Source organism: Hermetia illucens, chromosome 2 (assembly GCF_905115235.1).
Source record: "Hermetia illucens chromosome 2, iHerIll2.2.curated.20191125, whole genome shotgun sequence".
In the NCBI taxonomy this organism is placed as follows: domain Eukaryota; kingdom Metazoa; phylum Arthropoda; class Insecta; order Diptera; family Stratiomyidae; genus Hermetia; species Hermetia illucens.
In genome coordinates, this window is record NC_051850.1 from 61,259,803 (window position 1) to 61,279,479 (window position 19,677).

The 19,677-nt window shown below is 37.3% G+C and overlaps 2 protein-coding genes across 5 annotated transcripts in view; both read left to right on the forward strand.

Annotated features, from left to right (window-relative positions):
• LOC119647427 (major facilitator superfamily domain-containing protein 8) overlaps positions 1-19,677 on the forward strand; it is a 37,894-nt gene that overhangs the window by 14,917 nt on the left and 3,300 nt on the right. Inside the window, exons 1-3 of one of the 3 annotated variants that reach the window (XM_038048335.1) lie at positions 6,401-6,542; positions 6,902-7,131; positions 7,190-7,433. In XM_038048335.1, coding sequence (XP_037904263.1) covers positions 6,943-7,131; positions 7,190-7,433 — 433 coding nt within the window. In that variant the 5' untranslated portion in view covers positions 6,401-6,542; positions 6,902-6,942. Of the gene's footprint in view, positions 1-6,400; positions 6,543-6,581; positions 6,776-6,901; positions 7,132-7,189; positions 7,434-19,677 lie in introns of those variants that run through there. The other 2 variants (XM_038048336.1, XM_038048334.1) reach the window with 2 other exon arrangements.
• Positions 11,071-14,722, forward strand: LOC119647428 (serine protease 52-like). Of its 2 annotated transcripts, XM_038048338.1 has the most exons (6): positions 11,073-13,576; positions 13,641-13,699; positions 13,762-13,868; positions 13,923-14,187; positions 14,244-14,361; positions 14,416-14,722. In XM_038048338.1, exons 3-6 carry the CDS (start codon positions 13,798-13,800, stop codon positions 14,667-14,669), a joined length of 708 nt encoding a protein of 235 aa, XP_037904266.1. In that variant the 5' UTR covers positions 11,073-13,576; positions 13,641-13,699; positions 13,762-13,797; the 3' UTR covers positions 14,670-14,722. The 2 variants fall into 2 exon arrangements, with proteins under 2 accessions (XP_037904265.1, XP_037904266.1); XM_038048337.1 differs by having other exon boundaries at positions 11,071-13,699.

Consider the following 19,677-nt stretch of genomic DNA (forward strand, 5'->3'; position numbering starts at 1 on the left):
TTTATCTCGGCCTTTGAAACACCTCATACGATAGTCTGCTATGACTGGAGATGCATAATGACTCGCTTCTGGTCGTATACGCACTGTTGAGCAAGCTCAACGCACACTGGGAGTGGTGCTATGCCGTGTCTGGTTGCCTGAGTATGGATTCTCCCTAGCTCTGAAGAAAACCGAAGTGGTTGTGCTGACCAAGGAGAAGGTTCTCACAATGCTCCCTAATCAGGTTGCTGAAATCATGATCTTCTTGAATTCGTCATCATGATAGATACGAAGACAGGCTCTTCCGAGCAGGTTCGCCATACTTCAGACAAAGCTGCAATGCTTGCGATTTGCTGACTCGTGTCCAATGCCGAGGCCCCTTATCCAAGCACAACAGCGAGACGCTTTGCGAGTACCGTGTCAGAGCAGGGAGCAATGGTGATGGCGCTCTCTATACTGCTGAGCGGAGGTCTATATACTTCAGAAAAGGCGAGAGAAATAAGGAAGCCGTCATCAAAAACGTATGGTTGTGGTTCAATCGAAAGTACGGTGAGGTTCACTATTACCTAACTCAGCGGACACGCGTACCTTCAATTTTACCTGCATCAGTTAGGAAATCACGCTCGGCTGACTGAATGAACTGCAAAATGTGGTGGATGATGCCTGGCACATCTATTTTGGCAGAATGTGAGAGCGCCATCGTCTATCGACGGAAAGGTGTCAAGTGTCCCTGCAGAGTGGGGATACGCGGGACAAAGTGGGGAAGGCAGATAGATAGGAGACACAACAGGATAGCCGAGGCTCTTAAAATCCCGGGTTATGCTCCTATACAGAAAAGGCCTTGTTATCCTAGACGCAACAGGGGGTGGTTCAACCGGTAGCCTGTCTGAGACAGAAGTCCGGCACTTTATTTCGTAAATGCATTTCACCTCCCTACTCAAAAAAAAAAACGAATCCACAAGCTTTGGTATCTTTCAACGGGGACCATCTTCCAGGAACGTTCTACTACAGTTCAAACTGAATTTTTGACGTTCGAAAAAAAGATTGTTTCTTATACAGACCTATTCTTCAACCGAAAAATTTAAAAAATTCCAAAGCTGCTACTATAACATGTCTAAGCTTCAAAATGCAGCCCATACTGATATCTGCTCAAATGATGGTATATTATTACGTTTTTAAGGTTTCGCTTAAACACAAAACTTTATTAAAATCGATTCAATGTCTGCCTATCACACCCGATTTATTCAAAAACGGCTGAACTGATTGGCACGAAATTTCGTGAGAACGTGTGGTTTGTGAATCCCTTTACATATAGCAAGTGGCGCCGTTTTATGTTGGGTTTGAAGAGGGAGTTCCCCATAAATGCCAAAGGGAGGTGTACATTTTTTTCACGGAATATGGTCATGTGTCCGGATAGCTGAGCGGTTAGAGCACAAGGCCGTCATACGGAAGGTCACGGTTCAAATCTCAATGGTGGCAGTGGAATTTGTATCGTGATTTGGCGTCGGATAGCAGTCGACTCAGCTGTGAATAAGTACCTGAGTCAAATTACGGTAATAATCTCGGGCGAGCGCAATGCTGACCACATTGTCTCCTACAGTGTACTGTAGTGTACCGCTACGGTCTTGAATGAAGTGCTCTAACACACTTCAAGGCCCTGATCCAATATGGGTTGTTGCACCAACGATTATTATTATTATTTTTATTTTTAATATTGGGTGAAACATAGGGGACTGACGGCTCAAAATATGACCCCCAAAAAGTGATGCAGGTCCCGTTCTCAGAGCCTATCCAACCTAAAAATCTGTAAAAAATCACAGTGATGCGCCTATACATAATCTAGGCCACAAAATACATCCCGTTCCAATAACTGCACAAATAAAGTTAATATTAGTATATGACCATATTTTAGAAATTTTCCCGGAAATCCCCTTAAGTCCGAATTTTTTTATCCTTAATTAAATAATTAAGATAAAACGTAAAATGAACACAACATAAAAAATGTCTATTATTAAAATATTTTGCGAAGTCAGTACTTTCAAATTACATATAACATAATTTGCAAAGTACAGTGGGTGGCCAATTTATTAGAGCCACCTTTGAAAAAATTCAGAATTTCAGTTTATATGCAAGGAAAGGTAACAAACATGCTACCAATTTTTACAAGTTATTTATGTTGTAAATAGTATTGAATAGACATTTGAAATATACTTAACATAATCTCATAACGCTAAAAATGAAATAAAAATATAATATTCAGTCAAGCGGCCTCCTGCTGGAATCATAACTCTTACTCTTCATGGGATACTTTCAATATATTTGAAAAAATCCGTACTTTTTGGCCTTTGGTATGGAGCAGAGTGTTAGACAAATATAATATTGCGATTCGATAATCATTCTGGTTTCCAAGACTTTTATATATTGGTCCTACTTCATTATCTTTTGGACAATTTATAGATGCCCTGTACTTCCGTTGCCAATCATTGACCAGACTATAATACGGAATGGATGCTTGGCCCTTTGTTCATCATGGCTCCTTCTCACAAAACCTAATTTGTCAGTCGATGCATATAAGGATAATTTGTAAAAAAACCAAACTCGGAAAAGATTGTTGAGTTTGGATTTTGTAAAATTGAAAGCTAAATGGCGGACTATTTTTGTTAAAAAGAAGTCTAGTCATTTTTTGCTAAACATCAACAATCAAATTCAAATGTCATTTGCATTTATTGAGCCAGTTTACCATCATTGCAGGGGTAAGAAGTGCTTTATTTAATGGACGTCAACATAAAAAACCTAATACTTCTCCCTAACATCGAATTGACCTTACTGATACTGAAATACTGGCATCCTAAATCTGTCACATAATGGTCATTGAAAAGGTCGTTCCATTTTGGACACAAATGTTCCTTATTTCTCGCCCATCTCTAGGCGAGGTTAACTTTTTACGACCTCGCTTGCCATCCCATTCGGTGTTAATTGTAATTTTGCACCAACTTTTTGTTTGATTATGTTCATATCACGACCGGAAAACATTTGATATTAATGCGATGAACTTTTTTAACTCAAAAATCAACGTTTTTATCTCAGAAATTTTTCGCGGGGTAGATCTTACTTTCCCTTCATAATAAAAACCTATAAAATACATAAACTGATTCAACAAAAATATAAAAATTAAAAATGTCATATATAAATTAATTCAAAAAAATAATGAATGAAATAAAGTCACAAAATTTAATTAAAATCAACACATGTACATCCAAATAAATATTAGATTGCAAAATGGCAATGTTCACTATGATCTAAGTTCAAAAATGCATTGTCACCAGAACATTAAAAAAAAAACACGTATAAAAGAAACGCATACCTTTCAAAAACAATAATAACAGCAACTAAATAATACATACTTAATATGAAAAAGTATAATGTTCTTAAAATTACCTGAAAAATGTGAGTAGCTCTAATAATTTGGCCATCCTCTGTAATTTATTCCATTATCAAATCGAAAATATTATAAAAACAAGACGGAAACCGGAAGTTCAGCCCTTCAGGTATCAAATGTTTTGTTGATATTTTGTATAAGAATATTTGGGTACAAAAAGGGTTCTAATTATACATAGCTCGTAGTGTATATACGTTGAATACACCCGATATTCAAATTGATGTGGTACTTACTTTTTTGTTTTAGGGAGTAGAAATTTGGCGTGAAAGAGACAAATTTAACCTTGTTAATAATAGTAGGTTTCCATCAAATATGATCCTTCGTATTAAAGGCTATGTTATTACTAGAAAGACTTTAAGGGGTGCAGGAAATTTTCAAAATTTACTAATATACTACAGTCGAATTCCAATAATTCGTACATCGTCAAGGGACTGACGATTTGGTACGAAATATGGGCATTACCAATTATTGGGAATGCAAAATTAAAAAAAAATAGCTCTGGGGATCGGCAAATTAGTACGAATTAGCCAGAAATATGAAAAATCGAAATTTCCGTGTATTTGATTGTATAATATTTGAAATCATTTAAATATTTTTTGATGTTGTATCTTCCTTGACCCTTTCTTATCAAATTTCGCTTCTCGGGACTATAACGCGGCCCACGTTCCACTTTTCAAAAAAAAAAAAAATAGATTTTGCTTGTTGTTGATTTGATTGTAAAGTTGGTCTATTATAAGGAAAAACAATAGTAAAAAATGTGAAGAAACTCCCCGTTGTTATTTTTATCGCGCTGAATGATAATTTCTTACAGAACTTAATTTTGACATAAGTTCCGTTATAGAGCTGTTACAAATTATAACCACTTTGACACTTCGCTTTAAGTAGTATTTCGCAACAATCAAATTCATAAAAAAGTTAAATGTAAGAAATTATGTTGATGTCACACTACTATTTTTACTGCCACTGCTGTATATGCGGACCTCCCCGTAAGTTCAACGTGCAGCAAATGCATGGGGGTTCACAGGTCTCACTTTCTCACCAAAACTTCTTGTTAATCGTTACAGTCGCTTTTGAGAAAAGTGCGTGTGACAGCCAGACAGACATTGAATCGATTTTAACAAGGGTTTTTTTTGAAAAAACTATAAAAAGGGCTCATCTAATAGCGGCAAAGGGCTGGGGAGAAGTAGATTCTTCATATATGGGATTTCGGAATGGGACATATTTTGAAGCCTAAAATCGATATAAGCGCATAGCCTCGAATTTTTTCAGATTTTTGGGTTAATTACTTTCTGAAAATGAGTCTTGTCACACTTTAAGTTTGCATATTTTCATTTATGTTGAAACTACTGTGAAAGCACTGCGTGCCAACGGGACCATTCAGTTGAGCTGCACTTAGGTGCTGGTGGATCTGCACGATCGACTTCACTACGTTTATTAAGGTTTTTGGATAACTGTATCCTCATCCTTGGCCATGGTCAACCCGGTCAAACAATCCTAAGCAGTTCATTACACACACCTCTAGCGACTTTGGAAAATTGAATGGGCTAGGTTAAGAAAATCTATCCGGGAAAAAATTACTTATCGTGTGTTGTCTTGGCCAAAAACCACGCTCTCTATGGTTCTGAGTGTTGACCGACTATAAGAGACAGTGAAAAGCGTTTTGCGGTAATGGAGACGAAGATGTTGCGTTGGACTAGTGGCATACGTTTTGATCATATCCGAAATGAGGATATTCGCGTTGTACCAATCGTGGAAAAACTGCGAGAGAGGCGTCCTCGATAGTATGGTCACGTAATTCGCGCTAACGAGAATTCACTAGCCAAGATTGATCTGAACATCGAAGTCGATGGTAAATCACCAAAAGGTCGGCCGAAACAACGGTCGCTTGATACGCTGGATAGGGATTTAAAAGCCTCGCGATTGCATCCATATCAGGCATTTGGTAGAGCCAAATAGCGAGGCCGATCACGACGAGCCGACCCCGCTTGTGAACGGGACAAACGCTGAAGAAAAAGAAAGAAGAAAATCTTGGCCAGAAACCACAGAAATCCTATGAGGGTGGAATCATAGCTTTGTCGACAAGATGACGATAATCAAGCGTAAGGAAGAATATTTCGTTTGAACTAATAATAATATAACGTGTATTCCAGCCGGAAACATGAGAAAAATTAGTCTAGTTCTATAAAAGATCCTACGCCGCATAAATTGCCTGAGGACTTTAACGTATTGTCAATCACTTTTTCACATTTTTTTCAACATAGGGAATAATCACAGTCATCTCACAGACGAAGTTTCAACTATACAGAAAGTGTCTACAAAAGAAAGGACTTCATAAAAATTCTATTAACTTTTTCCCACATTTTTGCTAATGCTTTTTTTCTGATATTTTATGGCGCTAGCATTATATATATAATACATTGTGGATTTATTGTGGACACAATGCACACACGGAGTTGATTGCCTTCAACTTATCTCTATTTATCATAATTCATTATTATTATAGCCAGCGGAACATTTTCAATGTTAAATTAGATGTAATGTGTACAGTATGTTGTTGAGGATATATCTGAATAGCCAAGCAAACGCCCAATCATCTATTTTTGTAGTCGCTGACTTGTTCGTGTAATGCAAACAACAAACTCTTAATTTGTGGTCAATCTCTTTTAATTCTGTCGTATCATACATATTAATGTTACAATGTAACTGTTTTTAATAATACCTCCCTGACCACTTACATGCATACATCACTTTAATTACCCTGACTTTGATTTGTGTGATTCAGTATGCAAAACAATTTGATATGTGTAAGTACAGTGACTCGGTGCACTATTTTCTGAGATTTATTGTACACGAGCATTTTACTTTTACTTTCTGCGACGCATGTGCAATAATTGTTCTTATATTTTCCATTCCACATGTTGGGTACACATACGCGTACACACTACTAACTGATGAATGGATTTAGTTCGTGCCCTGCAATGATAGCCAACCACTATTTCAGAGTTGGGAGTGAAACTACTTTATTTCATAATTACCCAAACATACGTTAGACTTGTTGACACATTTCCATTATTTTGTGTGAAAAAAAAATATAAAAGGGTATCATACCCCACGTGTATTTGAGGTAATTCGATTTTATGAGCAATTGTGGGTGGTCATTGCGCTCCCTGTTCTAGACAAATGTGCATAGTTATCAGTGAACTACAATGGAAAGACCGGATTATTCTCCTCTTAGAGAACACGTGAAATAAGACAAAAAAATTATCATTTTGCCTTTGCATTTAGTTATATATATATCTAGTTTCTATTGAAAAGGCACATTGTCTTCTATATACTTTTGAATTCGTGTCAACCTAGGTATTGCAAAGTACTTAATTCAGTGCTGCAGCCAATTCATTAATCTCTTCCTTTATCTCTTCAACATTGAATTTTCTGACAAACATTTCCATAAATTAACTCAATTATACTCGACTTTCTTTTCAGTATGACTTGATTAGCCGAGAATAGTGTCTTCATAAGCCACCATGGAGTTTTTTCGTAAAGCTTTGAAAAAGATAAAGTCTCCCCAAGCGCCACAACTCATCGATGACCTGGAAACTGAAGAAGATTATAAGAAAAGATGGCTTTCCATAAGAATTATTTATTTCACAATGTTTCTAATGTCACTAGGATTTAGTATTGTACTAACAGGCATATGGCCATACTTAGATAAGGTATGTATGCATAGATATTTCGATACCCTGGCGATGCCTAATTCTGCTGTATTTTCAGTTAGATCCAAATGCGGGAAAAGAATTCATGGGGTTGATAGTTGGCGCCAATCCGCTCGGACAAATGCTCTTCAGCCCACTTTTCGGATGGTGGGGAAATAAAGCGGGATCGATAAGACTGCCACTGTTGTGTTCACTTAGTTTATTTACATTTGCGAGTGCTGCATATTCGTCACTGGAAGCTGTGACCGATAATGTGAAGTATTGGATGTTGATTTCAAGATTTTTAATTGGTGTAAGTTCAGGTGAGAAACGTCTTATTTTAGAACAATAATTAAAAGCATACCTTGGTTAGCATATAATAGTTAAATATCAATGTCAAATGTGTCAGGAGATTCCTTTAAGTTAATCAAATGCCGAAGGAACGGAGGTCGCATTCCATATTGCTATATCATTATCTGAGCAATGTTAATGTGATTAATACAAGAAAATGCGGAGCAAAAAGCTAATCTGCTCTTATAACTTGGAAATTCGATGAATTGCAGTATGCACTCGAAATATTTACAGCTATGTTTACAGTAGTATTAAGGGGGTCATCCCGTGTGTCGGATCCGCGCAATCGAATTTTTTTTTTGGCATCAATTGTATCTAGATATAATGTAGAATATATGGGGAAAGCGAATTTTCGACATTCGGAGTCGTTCGGAAATTATAGTGTTAAACACGTGATAAGTCACATGCCAGATTTATGTCGATCGCCGTAATAAAGCGCGTATTTATCGGTTCGAATGACTTCGCTAAAATCATAAGAATTGAAGCCAAGGCTTTACATGTATTTCTTCAAGAAACTCAAGGTTTATGGACTAGATATAGCAGACTAAAGGTCAGTTAAGATTTTATGGTTGAAAATCGCATTCTACTTTTTAAATGGGTTTTTCTCGAAACAGCATGTTGAAAATCGGCTGCTACCATAGCCCAAAATCTATCCAACGAAATTCTTTGAAATTTTCACAAATTATTCAGAACATATTTCTACGGTCCACAAACTAGGATAATTGCGATTCACTCAGTAGTTTTTTTTATGCATTGAAGAAGCCGAAAAGATTCATCTTAAAAGATTTCAAATGAGTTTTTATGACTGGTTGCAATACATTCAAGAATTCTTCTTCTTGAGTCTTTATAGCATTTGGTCTTGGTCGTAACATTGGCCACAGTAGAGCCGCGGGATTCTTAGATCATTGTTTATTGTGTAAAACCGCCGATGTTTCAGGACTTGAAAGCCATTTTCAAGTCCTTTTTCATTGTCTTGTCTGTTTAGGCCGACTTTAGCTCATACAGTTAACGGCGATTCTTTAGCAAATTGTCGATGATGTTAGAGACGCCATACTGGTCACGAATGTTTTCATTTGACATGTGTTTATAACGAGTTATACCGGGGATCCGCCGCAATATCTGCGTCTCTATTAAAGTAAAGCTTTGTTCATTGTTTTCGAAAGCCGTATAGCGCTTGCAATGACAAATAAGATTGTGTTGGTGGTGGTCAAAAGGTCATCCTAAGTGTCCCGAAACGACCAAGAGGAGAGAGCTACCCCTGAAACCTAAGGAGATGGCGAAATTGACCGTGAAGGTTGGCCCGCAAATATTGAAGCTCCATCCACGATTGATCGCATCTTCGACCAATGTTCTTTCTGCCTCAAATGTATGGTGAAGCGCGGTCTTGGAGGTTCTCACCTTGCTTTAGCATTCTCAGGCCATTTTAAAAAGAGAATTTTGCGGGACTAGAGGGGAGGAGCGGGGAAAGAAAGCTCTCAAATCAAAAATTATTAGCTAGATTTCATGGCAATATATTCAAACCATAAGAAATTAACAAAAGAAATAAAAAAATAACTAAATCAAAAATAAAATAATTCAAGTAATAATCAGAAATCCGTAAAATAAAAGCAAAATGGCGGAAATAAAAATAATAATAAATAATAAATCAAAGCAGAATGAATAAGAAATCAAAATGATAATAAAACAAGAAAAGGTCTTAAAGGAAAGTAAAATTCCTCACCTGTCTGAGTAAACACCTTACTAATGGCACTTCGAACACTTGTTTCCTTATCTATTCGTTAAGAATTCAAAGTAAAGATTAAAAATTTGAAAAAAAGTAACAAAAAAATTAAAAACAGTGTGATCTATTTCACCGTCAATCGCAATGGTGCAATTTTTCGGAAACCAATCGCTCCTCCTGTTGACGTCGTCTCGCATGACACACTGACCCACAACCCACTAAGTTTGTTTCTAAAGTCTATTTCATATTAATTGAAATTGTCACCCAATATCTGGAACGATATTCTAAAGACCGATAAGACACAGGTACCGCATCAAGTCTAATTAAATCCTTACGCATTATTTTAATGTACAGTCACTCGCAGTTCCTCAAAACCATAATGTTTAACGTTAATTACCTTTCATCAGATTCGGATCCGTCATAAAAATTTCCAACTTTTGGCGGCTGGAAAACGTGCATTTTTCCCCGACACTTCCGTCGCGCTGATAATTCTCTCGCCAATTTCAATGTTTTTCACTTATGTTAGTGGGCGTTTCATCAAGTCAATCAGAGACGCTTAAATACCCAGAGCGGAAGTTTGCCGCGTCCCCTTTTTACAACTTCCACTTGTCCTCCATCAACGACAAAACAACCAGCCTTTTTCACACTGAACTTCCCAATCAATTTCGTAACGTTCGGTTGCTAACTTTGCCAGTTTTCAAGCTACAAAGTCCACTAAATTTACAGAAACTGCATGAAACAATTAACTCCGGAAAATCCCACAAGCGAGCAGAAGCAAAATTGCGGAAAAAATTCCAACCAAAAGCTAACAGTTTGAGACTACTCCACATTATGAAAAGCCTCTTTGGAAAAACTACTGGGAGGAGTGAACCTCAAAACAAAAATCAAATCTTACGCGCGTTTCCCAAGAAATGTAATGCCTCGCGTATACTTTTCATCCTTAATTCACAAGCAGCACTGAAATTCAATTCGCAATGGCGACCTGGACAATTTACGATCCCCAAAACTGCAAACATCTTCCTCTCTCCAAGTCTCTCCATATGTTCTGGTGTATCTTGATCAGCGAGTCTCGGTACCGCTAATCCTTAATACAAAATTCAATTTTCAGTCGCCTCAACCAGAAACATAACATTAGGTCTGCATTCAACAGTATGTAACCTGAGCAAGTTTAACTGCAAGGTCAATGTCCCAACTTATCCGGTCATGCAATATTCGAGGATTGTTATTGCGTACAAATTGGCAAATTGTTAAAATGTAAATAAGAGGGTTTAGCAAAAGAAAAATGAAATTATAAATTTGAAAATATTATATGGCTGATGTAAATGAATGTTGAGGCGGGGAAAAAGGAAATTTGGAGGAGTATAATGCGACCTCTAAGGGGTGTTAAAATGGAAGAAAAGGGGAGAATATTGCATATTATTAAACGCATTTCAAGGCATGCGTATTAGCTTCATGACGTAGTTCACTATTGGCTAATAGTACTGATGGAAGGTAGATAAAGCTTTCAGTTCTGTATAGGTCGCAATCACTTAAAGCGAAAGTGCCGGTCCCACCAGCCTTGTTATGATAAGATAGGAGAACATCATCTGCATGGAAGTTGAGTGCTGAATATCACTTGGTTATGATGAGAGCAGGACTTCCTATATGAATACTGGCAAAAATGCGCTTTTTTGGTTTTGACGTACCAGCTACCCTTCGAAAGTTACTCTTTGGATCACGATTGACGATATTATCTTAGCAAATGCATGCATCTTCATACTGCTATATGTTACAATGCATATAAGACAAGCATGAAATGCAGTCAAACCCTTTTTCTAGTTCACAGTTTGAATGATAATTCACAGACAGCACTATTTCTTCATGAGTAACCGAACGGCTTGGTTCCTATCCTGTATGTATATGTGGGTGACGCTGATACCACAGTGCGTCAATCACACCTCAGAGCCGAAATGTGTTTCAGCTTCCCCTGTAAGACTTCCCAAGAAGCCCGTGTTTCCTCGGTGTTCTGCATCAAGCAGCTTTACTATACGACATAACCAGCATTAGAATAGTCGCCCTATCTTGATGTGTAACCAACTCATTGCTACACCCGTCAACTGTTCAAGTTTTCTACGTAACATGGCTGTGACAAGTATTGACGAATATTTGAAGCAGCAGCATATTTTGAACACAGAAAGCGAATCTAGCGCTGTTAATGTGTCGGGCGTTCGAGTCAAATCCCATCGTCAGCAGTAACAACACTACCCAGATATACAAATTGGTCAACATCTTCAGTGCTCTGCCCATTAATACATTTCAATCGACAGTCCGTTGATGATCTGTTTCGGGGCTTTTGTTGCACATAGAACGCCTCTTTCGTTTCGGAAGTCTCCCTTGGTGAGTAATGACATGCACATTTCATACTATGGAGGAGTTAGAACACTAGACGTTGGATGTCACGTGTGATGACGCGGACGGAAACGGTTTTGATGTACCATCCACACTTCGAAATATGTTTTTGATTCAGCGGTAGAACAGTTTAACCCAGTGGATGCATTAATTTGCAGCTAGGTGTCGCAATGCATTCAACATAAACTTCGATGACACGTGATAGCAATGCAGCGCAGTGAAAAATATTCAGTAACCAATTGAACGGCTCGGACCCCGAAGATTTGCTTAGTTAGTTGGCAGTTTCAACGCATATACATATGCACCTGTCGAGAAATGTTCTCCTGAATCGTTTTGGCATGGTTTAACAGCCTGTTTCCTGTGTTACCAATTAAATTGTATTTCCAGCGGATGGTGGTTTGAACGTTCCACTAGACTGCTTCTTCCTCTCATATTTTAATGGTTCCCGTGACGATCAGATGGTGTTTTTTTCCTTAATAACGTAATTCAAGAATTCAATGAGCCGAAGTAATGAATATCGACTCCTTACTTTCTACAGCCCAGTTGCAATGTCGTGACAGATGGAACTCATCTACCAGTTGCAACTCACCTGTCAGTTAGCTCTTTACCATACTTATTATAGACGAAACATGTGGAGTTTGTTGTCGAGCCCTTTGTAGTGAGTTGATCTATAATAGATATTATTTTCTTTGATGGAGGTTTTATTTCACAGTCATGAGAGTTGCCCCGTTTTCCTAAGAAGCCTCTCTCGTGGGTAAGATCATTTTGACAGGCAGGGCAGGGTGTCTTATATCTTCCCTTCTTGATGTCGGATTGATCTGTCCATGACAATTATTCAGGAAAGAAATATGGCTGGTGCCTGGACACCGAAACACCGCCGAGAAAAAACACGGATAAACCCAACCCCTGGGTAGATAAAAAGAAGAAAAAATGCAAGCTGCGAAATATTCAGGAAGTCCCAATTATCTTTGTAGTGGTGTAAATTTCCATTCGATGGTGATAACGCCCGGAGAGGTATCATACTCACAGCATTTTCTGAAGCATGTAGCTGTGCTAGTTTGTCCTAAACTCCAGACGTTTTCAGAGTGGGTTCTACAATTGCTGAGTACGCGGTGGGTAGGATAATGTCTTTCAAACCTATACGCTAAACACTACGCGACAATAGCGTGATTTGCAAGCGAAGGTGAAGTTGTGGTGGCTGAGTCTATCAGGCATCGGCCTCTCGATTTCGCACTACAAGTTAGAATCTTGTTGTGTTTTATCATTTGCACAGCATTACGTATCATAAGAATGAAACTAAATTAAAATTTAGTGGAAAAACTGTCTGGAGATAAACATGCACATATGTTTATATTGTGTGTATATACGAGTATTACAAGGTGAGGTCAAAATTTATGCCTTCAAACGTAAAATAGCCTTCATCCTTCTCCGTCTACAGCTTCTCATTAAAGAAGAACTCCCAGTAGTCACCTCGCGGAGGTGGAGATAGGGTTTGGTAGTAGAGTTGTTGGTTGGTTTAGCATGCGTTTCCCAAGTTTCATGCTCCGTCGTTGGTACCAATCCAGGTTTCCTCTAATTTAGATCCTTCCTCACCGAGTCTTGAACATTAGAGAAGTTGTAGTAGATTCAAGAAGAGACAAATTGTATAAAATGTACATAATTGCAAAAGAAACTGATTGTAAAATCTTAGAAGAATGAGAAGACTGTGAATGCGAACATGAGTGATTCTTCTTAATATTAACTTGAGTTTTGCCAGAAACATGGACACCGTTTGATGAAGAACAGATACGTACACTTAACTTTGATTAATTTTCCTAAGCCAACTTTAATTAATTTTGCTTCCATCAAGCCTTTCAAATTGTTGACGTATAAAAATGTCATGATGTGTTTCCAAATCAAATAACAAGTACCTGGTAATGTTTCGAAACTAATTCAAAATTCCAATAATTTTTACATCAAAGAAAATCCCCAGTATAACCATGGGAAAAGTTAAACCATGAAATGGATGTAATTTATGTCACGTTGATAATAATGTTAATATCAAATGAAAATGTCGCGAAATTAATTCCAGGAAAATTAGAACCATTGAATCCAGAGCGGCTAGCCAAAGAGGACGAATTTAACTTTATAGTAAGCATTCAATTTCAGAAAAAGGTCATCTTTATAACTATCAAATATATATTCCCTTGCAGGTTAGCATCGAGTTGCATGACACCATACACTTTCCCATGTGTATTGGTACAATAATTGGAAGAATCAGTGTTTTAACAGCAGCACATTGCTTAGGAATGCGCTGGAAGTAAAAATACTTTACTTATTCTCAATTGATTTCTAATTTTCAATGGGTATTCAGATCAGTGAGCGGAAACTTGTTAGTTGTTGCTGGCTCCAGGATTTTAATACCTTCTGTGTCGGTTGACATATTAATTCGACGAGTTGTTAAGCAAACCTTACATCCCAAATATCAAACACAACAACATAAACACGACATCGCTATTCTGACTTTAGAAAAAGCATTCGATTTCAAGAAGTTCGCAATTACTCAAGCCTCTCTTCAAGTTCAACCGATTGAAGACGGTTCACTGTGCGAGTTTCTCGGATGGGGAATAGATATTTATGTAACATAAACAAATTTGATAATTTGGTGAATACACTTGATTCACGATACTTCCAGTTCGGGTTGAACGCAACGAATATTCCTCTAAAAGCGACAACGGTTCGGGCATACAATACAGAATGGTGTAGATTTATTTTCCAAAAAAGTCAACTGGATGAGTTTCAACTTTGTGCACGTACGGATTCTTCTGGTTCTCATTACAATAGTAAACCCAAGTAATTATTTTCAGAAAAACCAGTTATGTATCCGAAACCATGTTCCTTTGATATGGGAAGCCCACTTGTTTGCAACAAAGCGGTTGTGGGTGTCGGAGCGAAACGGTATAATTGTGATGACATAAAAAAACCTCATACCTTCATGATGATATCGAAATACCACAGATTTCTCCTAGTTTTGGATGAGTTTGTTACTTTTAATTGTACGATTTCTTGTCATTGTAAACTTGTGTTGCTGTTTCTTACATCGTTTGTACTGTTGAGATGATATGTGAATGAATATAATCTGAATAAATTAGAATTTTAGGTATTGGCAGTGAACTAGTTAGGATTTTACGGGGCTAGATAAAACAAGTCGGGATACCGGAAGCGGAGTATAAAGGTTTTGTGTTCATCTTATGTGAGAAACTAGCTATACACGATTTTCCATTCTAAGAATACAAAATATTCTGTCATATTTCGCCAAACCCCAAGATTCACTTATAAATATAGAAATAAACGAAATAAATACTGCGTTCACACTAAATAAACAGACATTGTCTATTACCGGATGAGGATGACATTTCCACTTTACTCCGTGCGCAAAAGCATACATGTACATATATGTTAGGTACATAAATTAAAAACTGCTGGTAACCAGAACACACATGTCTATTATATTGGTTACTACCGGCAAGCTTTATTAGCATATACATACACATGTCTACCTGGAGTAATTGACACTGAAATGCAAGTAACTAAAAAAAAGTCAAAAAGGAAAATGAAAACGTTCCCATGACCCCCGCCATTTTATATGATGATGACGTCATACATGTCTTGGGTGCCATAAATTTACCTGAAATGCGAAACTTTGAGCTCCTATAACTTTGTTAATAATAATCGTTTCAGAAAGTACTAATTTCATTTGATGCCCCACATGACCATGTTCGTGAAAAAAATTACACCTTCCTTTCGCATGTAGGGGGTGCCCTTTAAAATTCAACACAAAATGGCGCCACTCACTGCATGTAAAGGGACATTCAGCAGTTTCTGAAATTGTGTGTGACATTAAAGAAAAACATTGTGATAAAAAAAATTGTGTATCATATGATTTGCAGCCCACCATTACAAGAGTGAGCTGGACAGACTTAAGTAAATCGACGGTCGTGTAGGCTACCAGCCCGAGCCTTCGAAAAATACTTGTTTCCCGCTCTCTCTCTCGCTCTCTCTCGCATGATCCATGTGTTCTCACCACCTCGCCTGAGTCGCAGCATAAGTGTCTATCCAAAACAAGTTTGTTTATAACATGCTAATATTCGGTTCCATCTCCTGGACTTAAATGCGTTTTTATTGTTCGGATTTATCATCGAACACCTTCTATTATAGCTTTAGAGTTGTTCCCATATTGATTGCATCAGTTGTTAACTATGCCTTTCGGAATCCGTACGACCTGTTTCACAAATCTCTTTATTCAATCTATTAAAAGCTACTCACTCGAAGAGTTTGCCTATCCTTTGCTCTGCTTTGGGATAAGTATTAACTTTTACTACCAAGATTATTCAGGCGACCCTTCCCTTATTTAGCACTTCTTTCGCAGCCAGCTGAAGAGGACCATTGTTATTAATAATCTTCTTTGTAGCATCTAACAACTCTACCTCTACACCTCTACTTCTCTTATTTCTCTTGCTTCGTCAAGGTCTGTTCAGACAGAGGCGAAACTTTTTCTACCATTTATTTGGTAGGCACATTTTCAATATAACTGCCTTATATGTGGATTAGAGTCGCTTTAACTGCACTCTTGCTTGAAGGGTTCAATTTTACTCTTTCGAATAGTGACGGGTTTTTCTTCCTGTCTTTGTACTGTTCGTATAATTTCTCGTTTTTCATACAGCACTTAGCAAAGTGAGCTTCCTTCCCGTATTTTCGATACTTTAGTGTAGTTTCTCATCATGTATCTAAACTTCATGCATCTTCAGCAATATTGACCTTATGATCCGGAAGCCAACCCAACCGATTCGTATCTTGCTTACTAAAGTAGCTTTTTTCGCAGCTTCGATTAACAGGCTCATTGTAGCAATCTACATTCATTTTTCTAGCCTTTATAACATTTGACACTTATTAGCCCTTTGTAGTTCCAGGTGTATCTTTAAGGCATCCTTTGCGGCGATTTCATTCAGATCTTTGCATTACTTGTGCAATTAGCCTATCAGAAATCCTGTTCTTTTCTAGAAGTCTATTTTCTTTCTTTCCCAAAGATTAAGCTCTAGAAACAGATCGCCTGGTACACGTCAATAAAGCGTCCATCTTAACGTTTCATTATATGTAAAATAATGAGTGTGTCTTGTCGAGAGTTTACTCTTAGTTTCCACCTTTATCCATGCGCAATCTCCTTTGTAGTTCCCTGAGGGCATAATAGTTTCTGTTTCCTCCACTTCCACTTCGGGCGATATTTCCTTGTGCCTGCGTTGACTTCTCTGTGAGTTTTCCATGAAAAGAAATTTCTTAGTCAAGGTTTGGGTTTCGGTTTTTTTTCACAATAAATTAGAAAAAGCTCATTTTTTATGTGCTTCGAAATGATAGTTTGTCGTTGGTCAAAAATGCTTTTAGATTTCTTGGTTAAGTATGTCGTTTTTCGGCTTATTTTATAGTGAGGAGAAAAGACAAAATTTTTCATTTTCTAAATGCCCAACAAAGAGTCTTTATTTTTCATATACCGGTATTTTGAGGAAGCCGATTGCACAAAATTTACGTATCCATTCCGGTGTGTGGGTCTGCATTGGATCCTAAAAAATTAACACAAAAACAGGGTTTCGCGTGCACCTAACGAAATACCAACACGCGAACTAAACCTCAAAATGAAAATGAAAAAGAAAAAAGACGGTTCGACCGCGCACGTGGAGCCATAAAACTCCGGACCCAAATGCCGCAATCGGAAAAGGAGGATCCACGACCAACGATCCATGTTTCTCTTGTCTCAGATGTATGGTGAGGTGCGGCCTCTTATCTTACCCTTAACCTTACTTTGACATACGCAGACGTGTCTAGATAAAATTCATATGTTTCATATATATTTTAATAATAATCATGCTGAAATTACTCCATTCAACGAAGATAAAAAAAAACGGAATCGTAGAGAACAAAAAAAAAATCAAATGAGAAAATAATAAATTATAGGAAAGTCTAAAATTAATATATAAAATAATAAAAAAAGAAAATGAGAGGATAATAAACAAATAATAGGAAACAAAACCACAATTCAAGAATTTAGAAGGATATTATAATAAATAATAAAATAATAAATAAAATTCAGGCACCCCCCATATAGAGCTTCAAAAGTGAAGTTCACTTTACCAAAATCCGAAGCCCTCCACTCTTCCCAAATGAGCACATTCAGAGGCAAAGATAAGAAAAATTATCGCAATTGTAACTTTTTTCAATAAACGCAGATGAATAATCAACGGAATCTAGCAGCGGAATTAGGTGCTGACTAAATATTAGCAATATAATACAAATACTACACACTGCAAATTCTAATCATTTTATATGCTGCATTCTTTCTTCCTTATTTATTTATCTTCTCTTCACAAAATGTCTTCTAATTATTGCTTCTAAATAGAGTTTTTCAATGTTCTTCTCTAAAACTTATTACGAGCTACGCACCTACCTAAATATATATTCAAGAGTTGTCATAACGCCGCAATTATGATATTATTACACGCCGAAATCAAAATGTATCGATCATTGCCCCAATAATTCAACCAAGAGTTCTTAATCAACCAATAAGATCCTCCATTAATAAATCCATACTCAACAGCGAGGACAGCGCGGTCTAATTCACTAATCCATATTTGCGATTTGATTCATAAAATTGAACGCCTCCTGAGATGCGTATATTGTAGTCAGATTAATCAGTAAAAGACTTAAGTACAGCACAATAAAAATTCTGAAACTAGCTCACGTGTTTGAAGTAAACGTTGAGTTAGAGGGGTGTCGGAATTTAACGATGCAGTTAAAAACAGATGCGGAGGACTGCATTGACTTCTTCAACAGCTTTCTATTTTACGAGATTGTTGGTCGCACTCTAAAGTTCTGCTCGCGATTGCTTGCACTGCTCTCTCTTGATCCGATGCTACTCCGAACACTGAAGTTCTCGTCACGTGTGATGTTCCTGGTATAACAAACTCAATGTCGCTGATATCGGAGGAATTATATAATTTACGAAGAAAAAGAGAGTATCCTCTGAGTGTAAATAAACACATAGTGAAAAAAACTTTTGTCAGACAGAAATTCACTGAGGAAGAGGACAACTGGTCGCCGAAATACAGGTATATGAGGAATAAAAAACCCATTATTCGGCAATTAAAAAATAAAATTTGTCTTTTTTTTTTCTTATAAAATAAGCCGAAAAAATTAAATACTTTTTCTTACATAACTCACCAATTCTCGCTTTGAGGGCCTTTTCTACGATGACTGGCAACCTGTCTGGATTTTTTTTCAAATTTATCACCTTCTGCACACACTTTTCAAAAAGATGCTTCTCCTGTTATAATTTCACTATTTCTCCAAATATTTTGTTTAAAGAAAAACCAAATTAAACGTCGTAGTATTATAAAGCCCAGAATACCTTAGATAATAACTGCTGACACGTCACAATTTTCACTTTCTTCTTTTCAACTTCAAATTCATCGCTGACACATTCGCCCCAATCTTCCCGCTAATTTTCGCTCTTGGTCCATGCCGGGTTCAGCGTCAACAGGAACGTACACTGTTGTGTTGAAGTTTGCAGCAGGCCATTCCCCCCAACCGTTTGATTGTGGGCTGCCTTCATTCAATAATGTGCAATATGGGCAAGTCTATGAGGTTCAACCAACGGCTGACTCGGTCAATGCAAGCTTGCACTATTGGAAAATTATAAAAAAAATATAATTTGAAATTGGACTATGAAATTTAGAAAGGATCGTTTTACAAAAATAAGTAAAGTTAATTATTTGAAACTTTAAATATTGTATTTGAATGAAGGACGGGATATGAATTATGAAATAGAGTGGAATAATCGGGAAAACTAAATGGGTAAACAAAATATGAGGCTAGAGGGACTATTACACATTATTGATTGCATTATTTGGTCAAATTGACACCGGAAAAGGCGAATGAAATATCACTCCTGTCGCTAATCCGCGGACACTACAAAACCTCAGCGGAAAAGAAAAAGAGAAAACCCTAGCTTGGAGCCTTCGAGTGACAGTGGCGGTGCTACTTCCATACAACAACACAGAAAGAACACTAGCACAGAATAG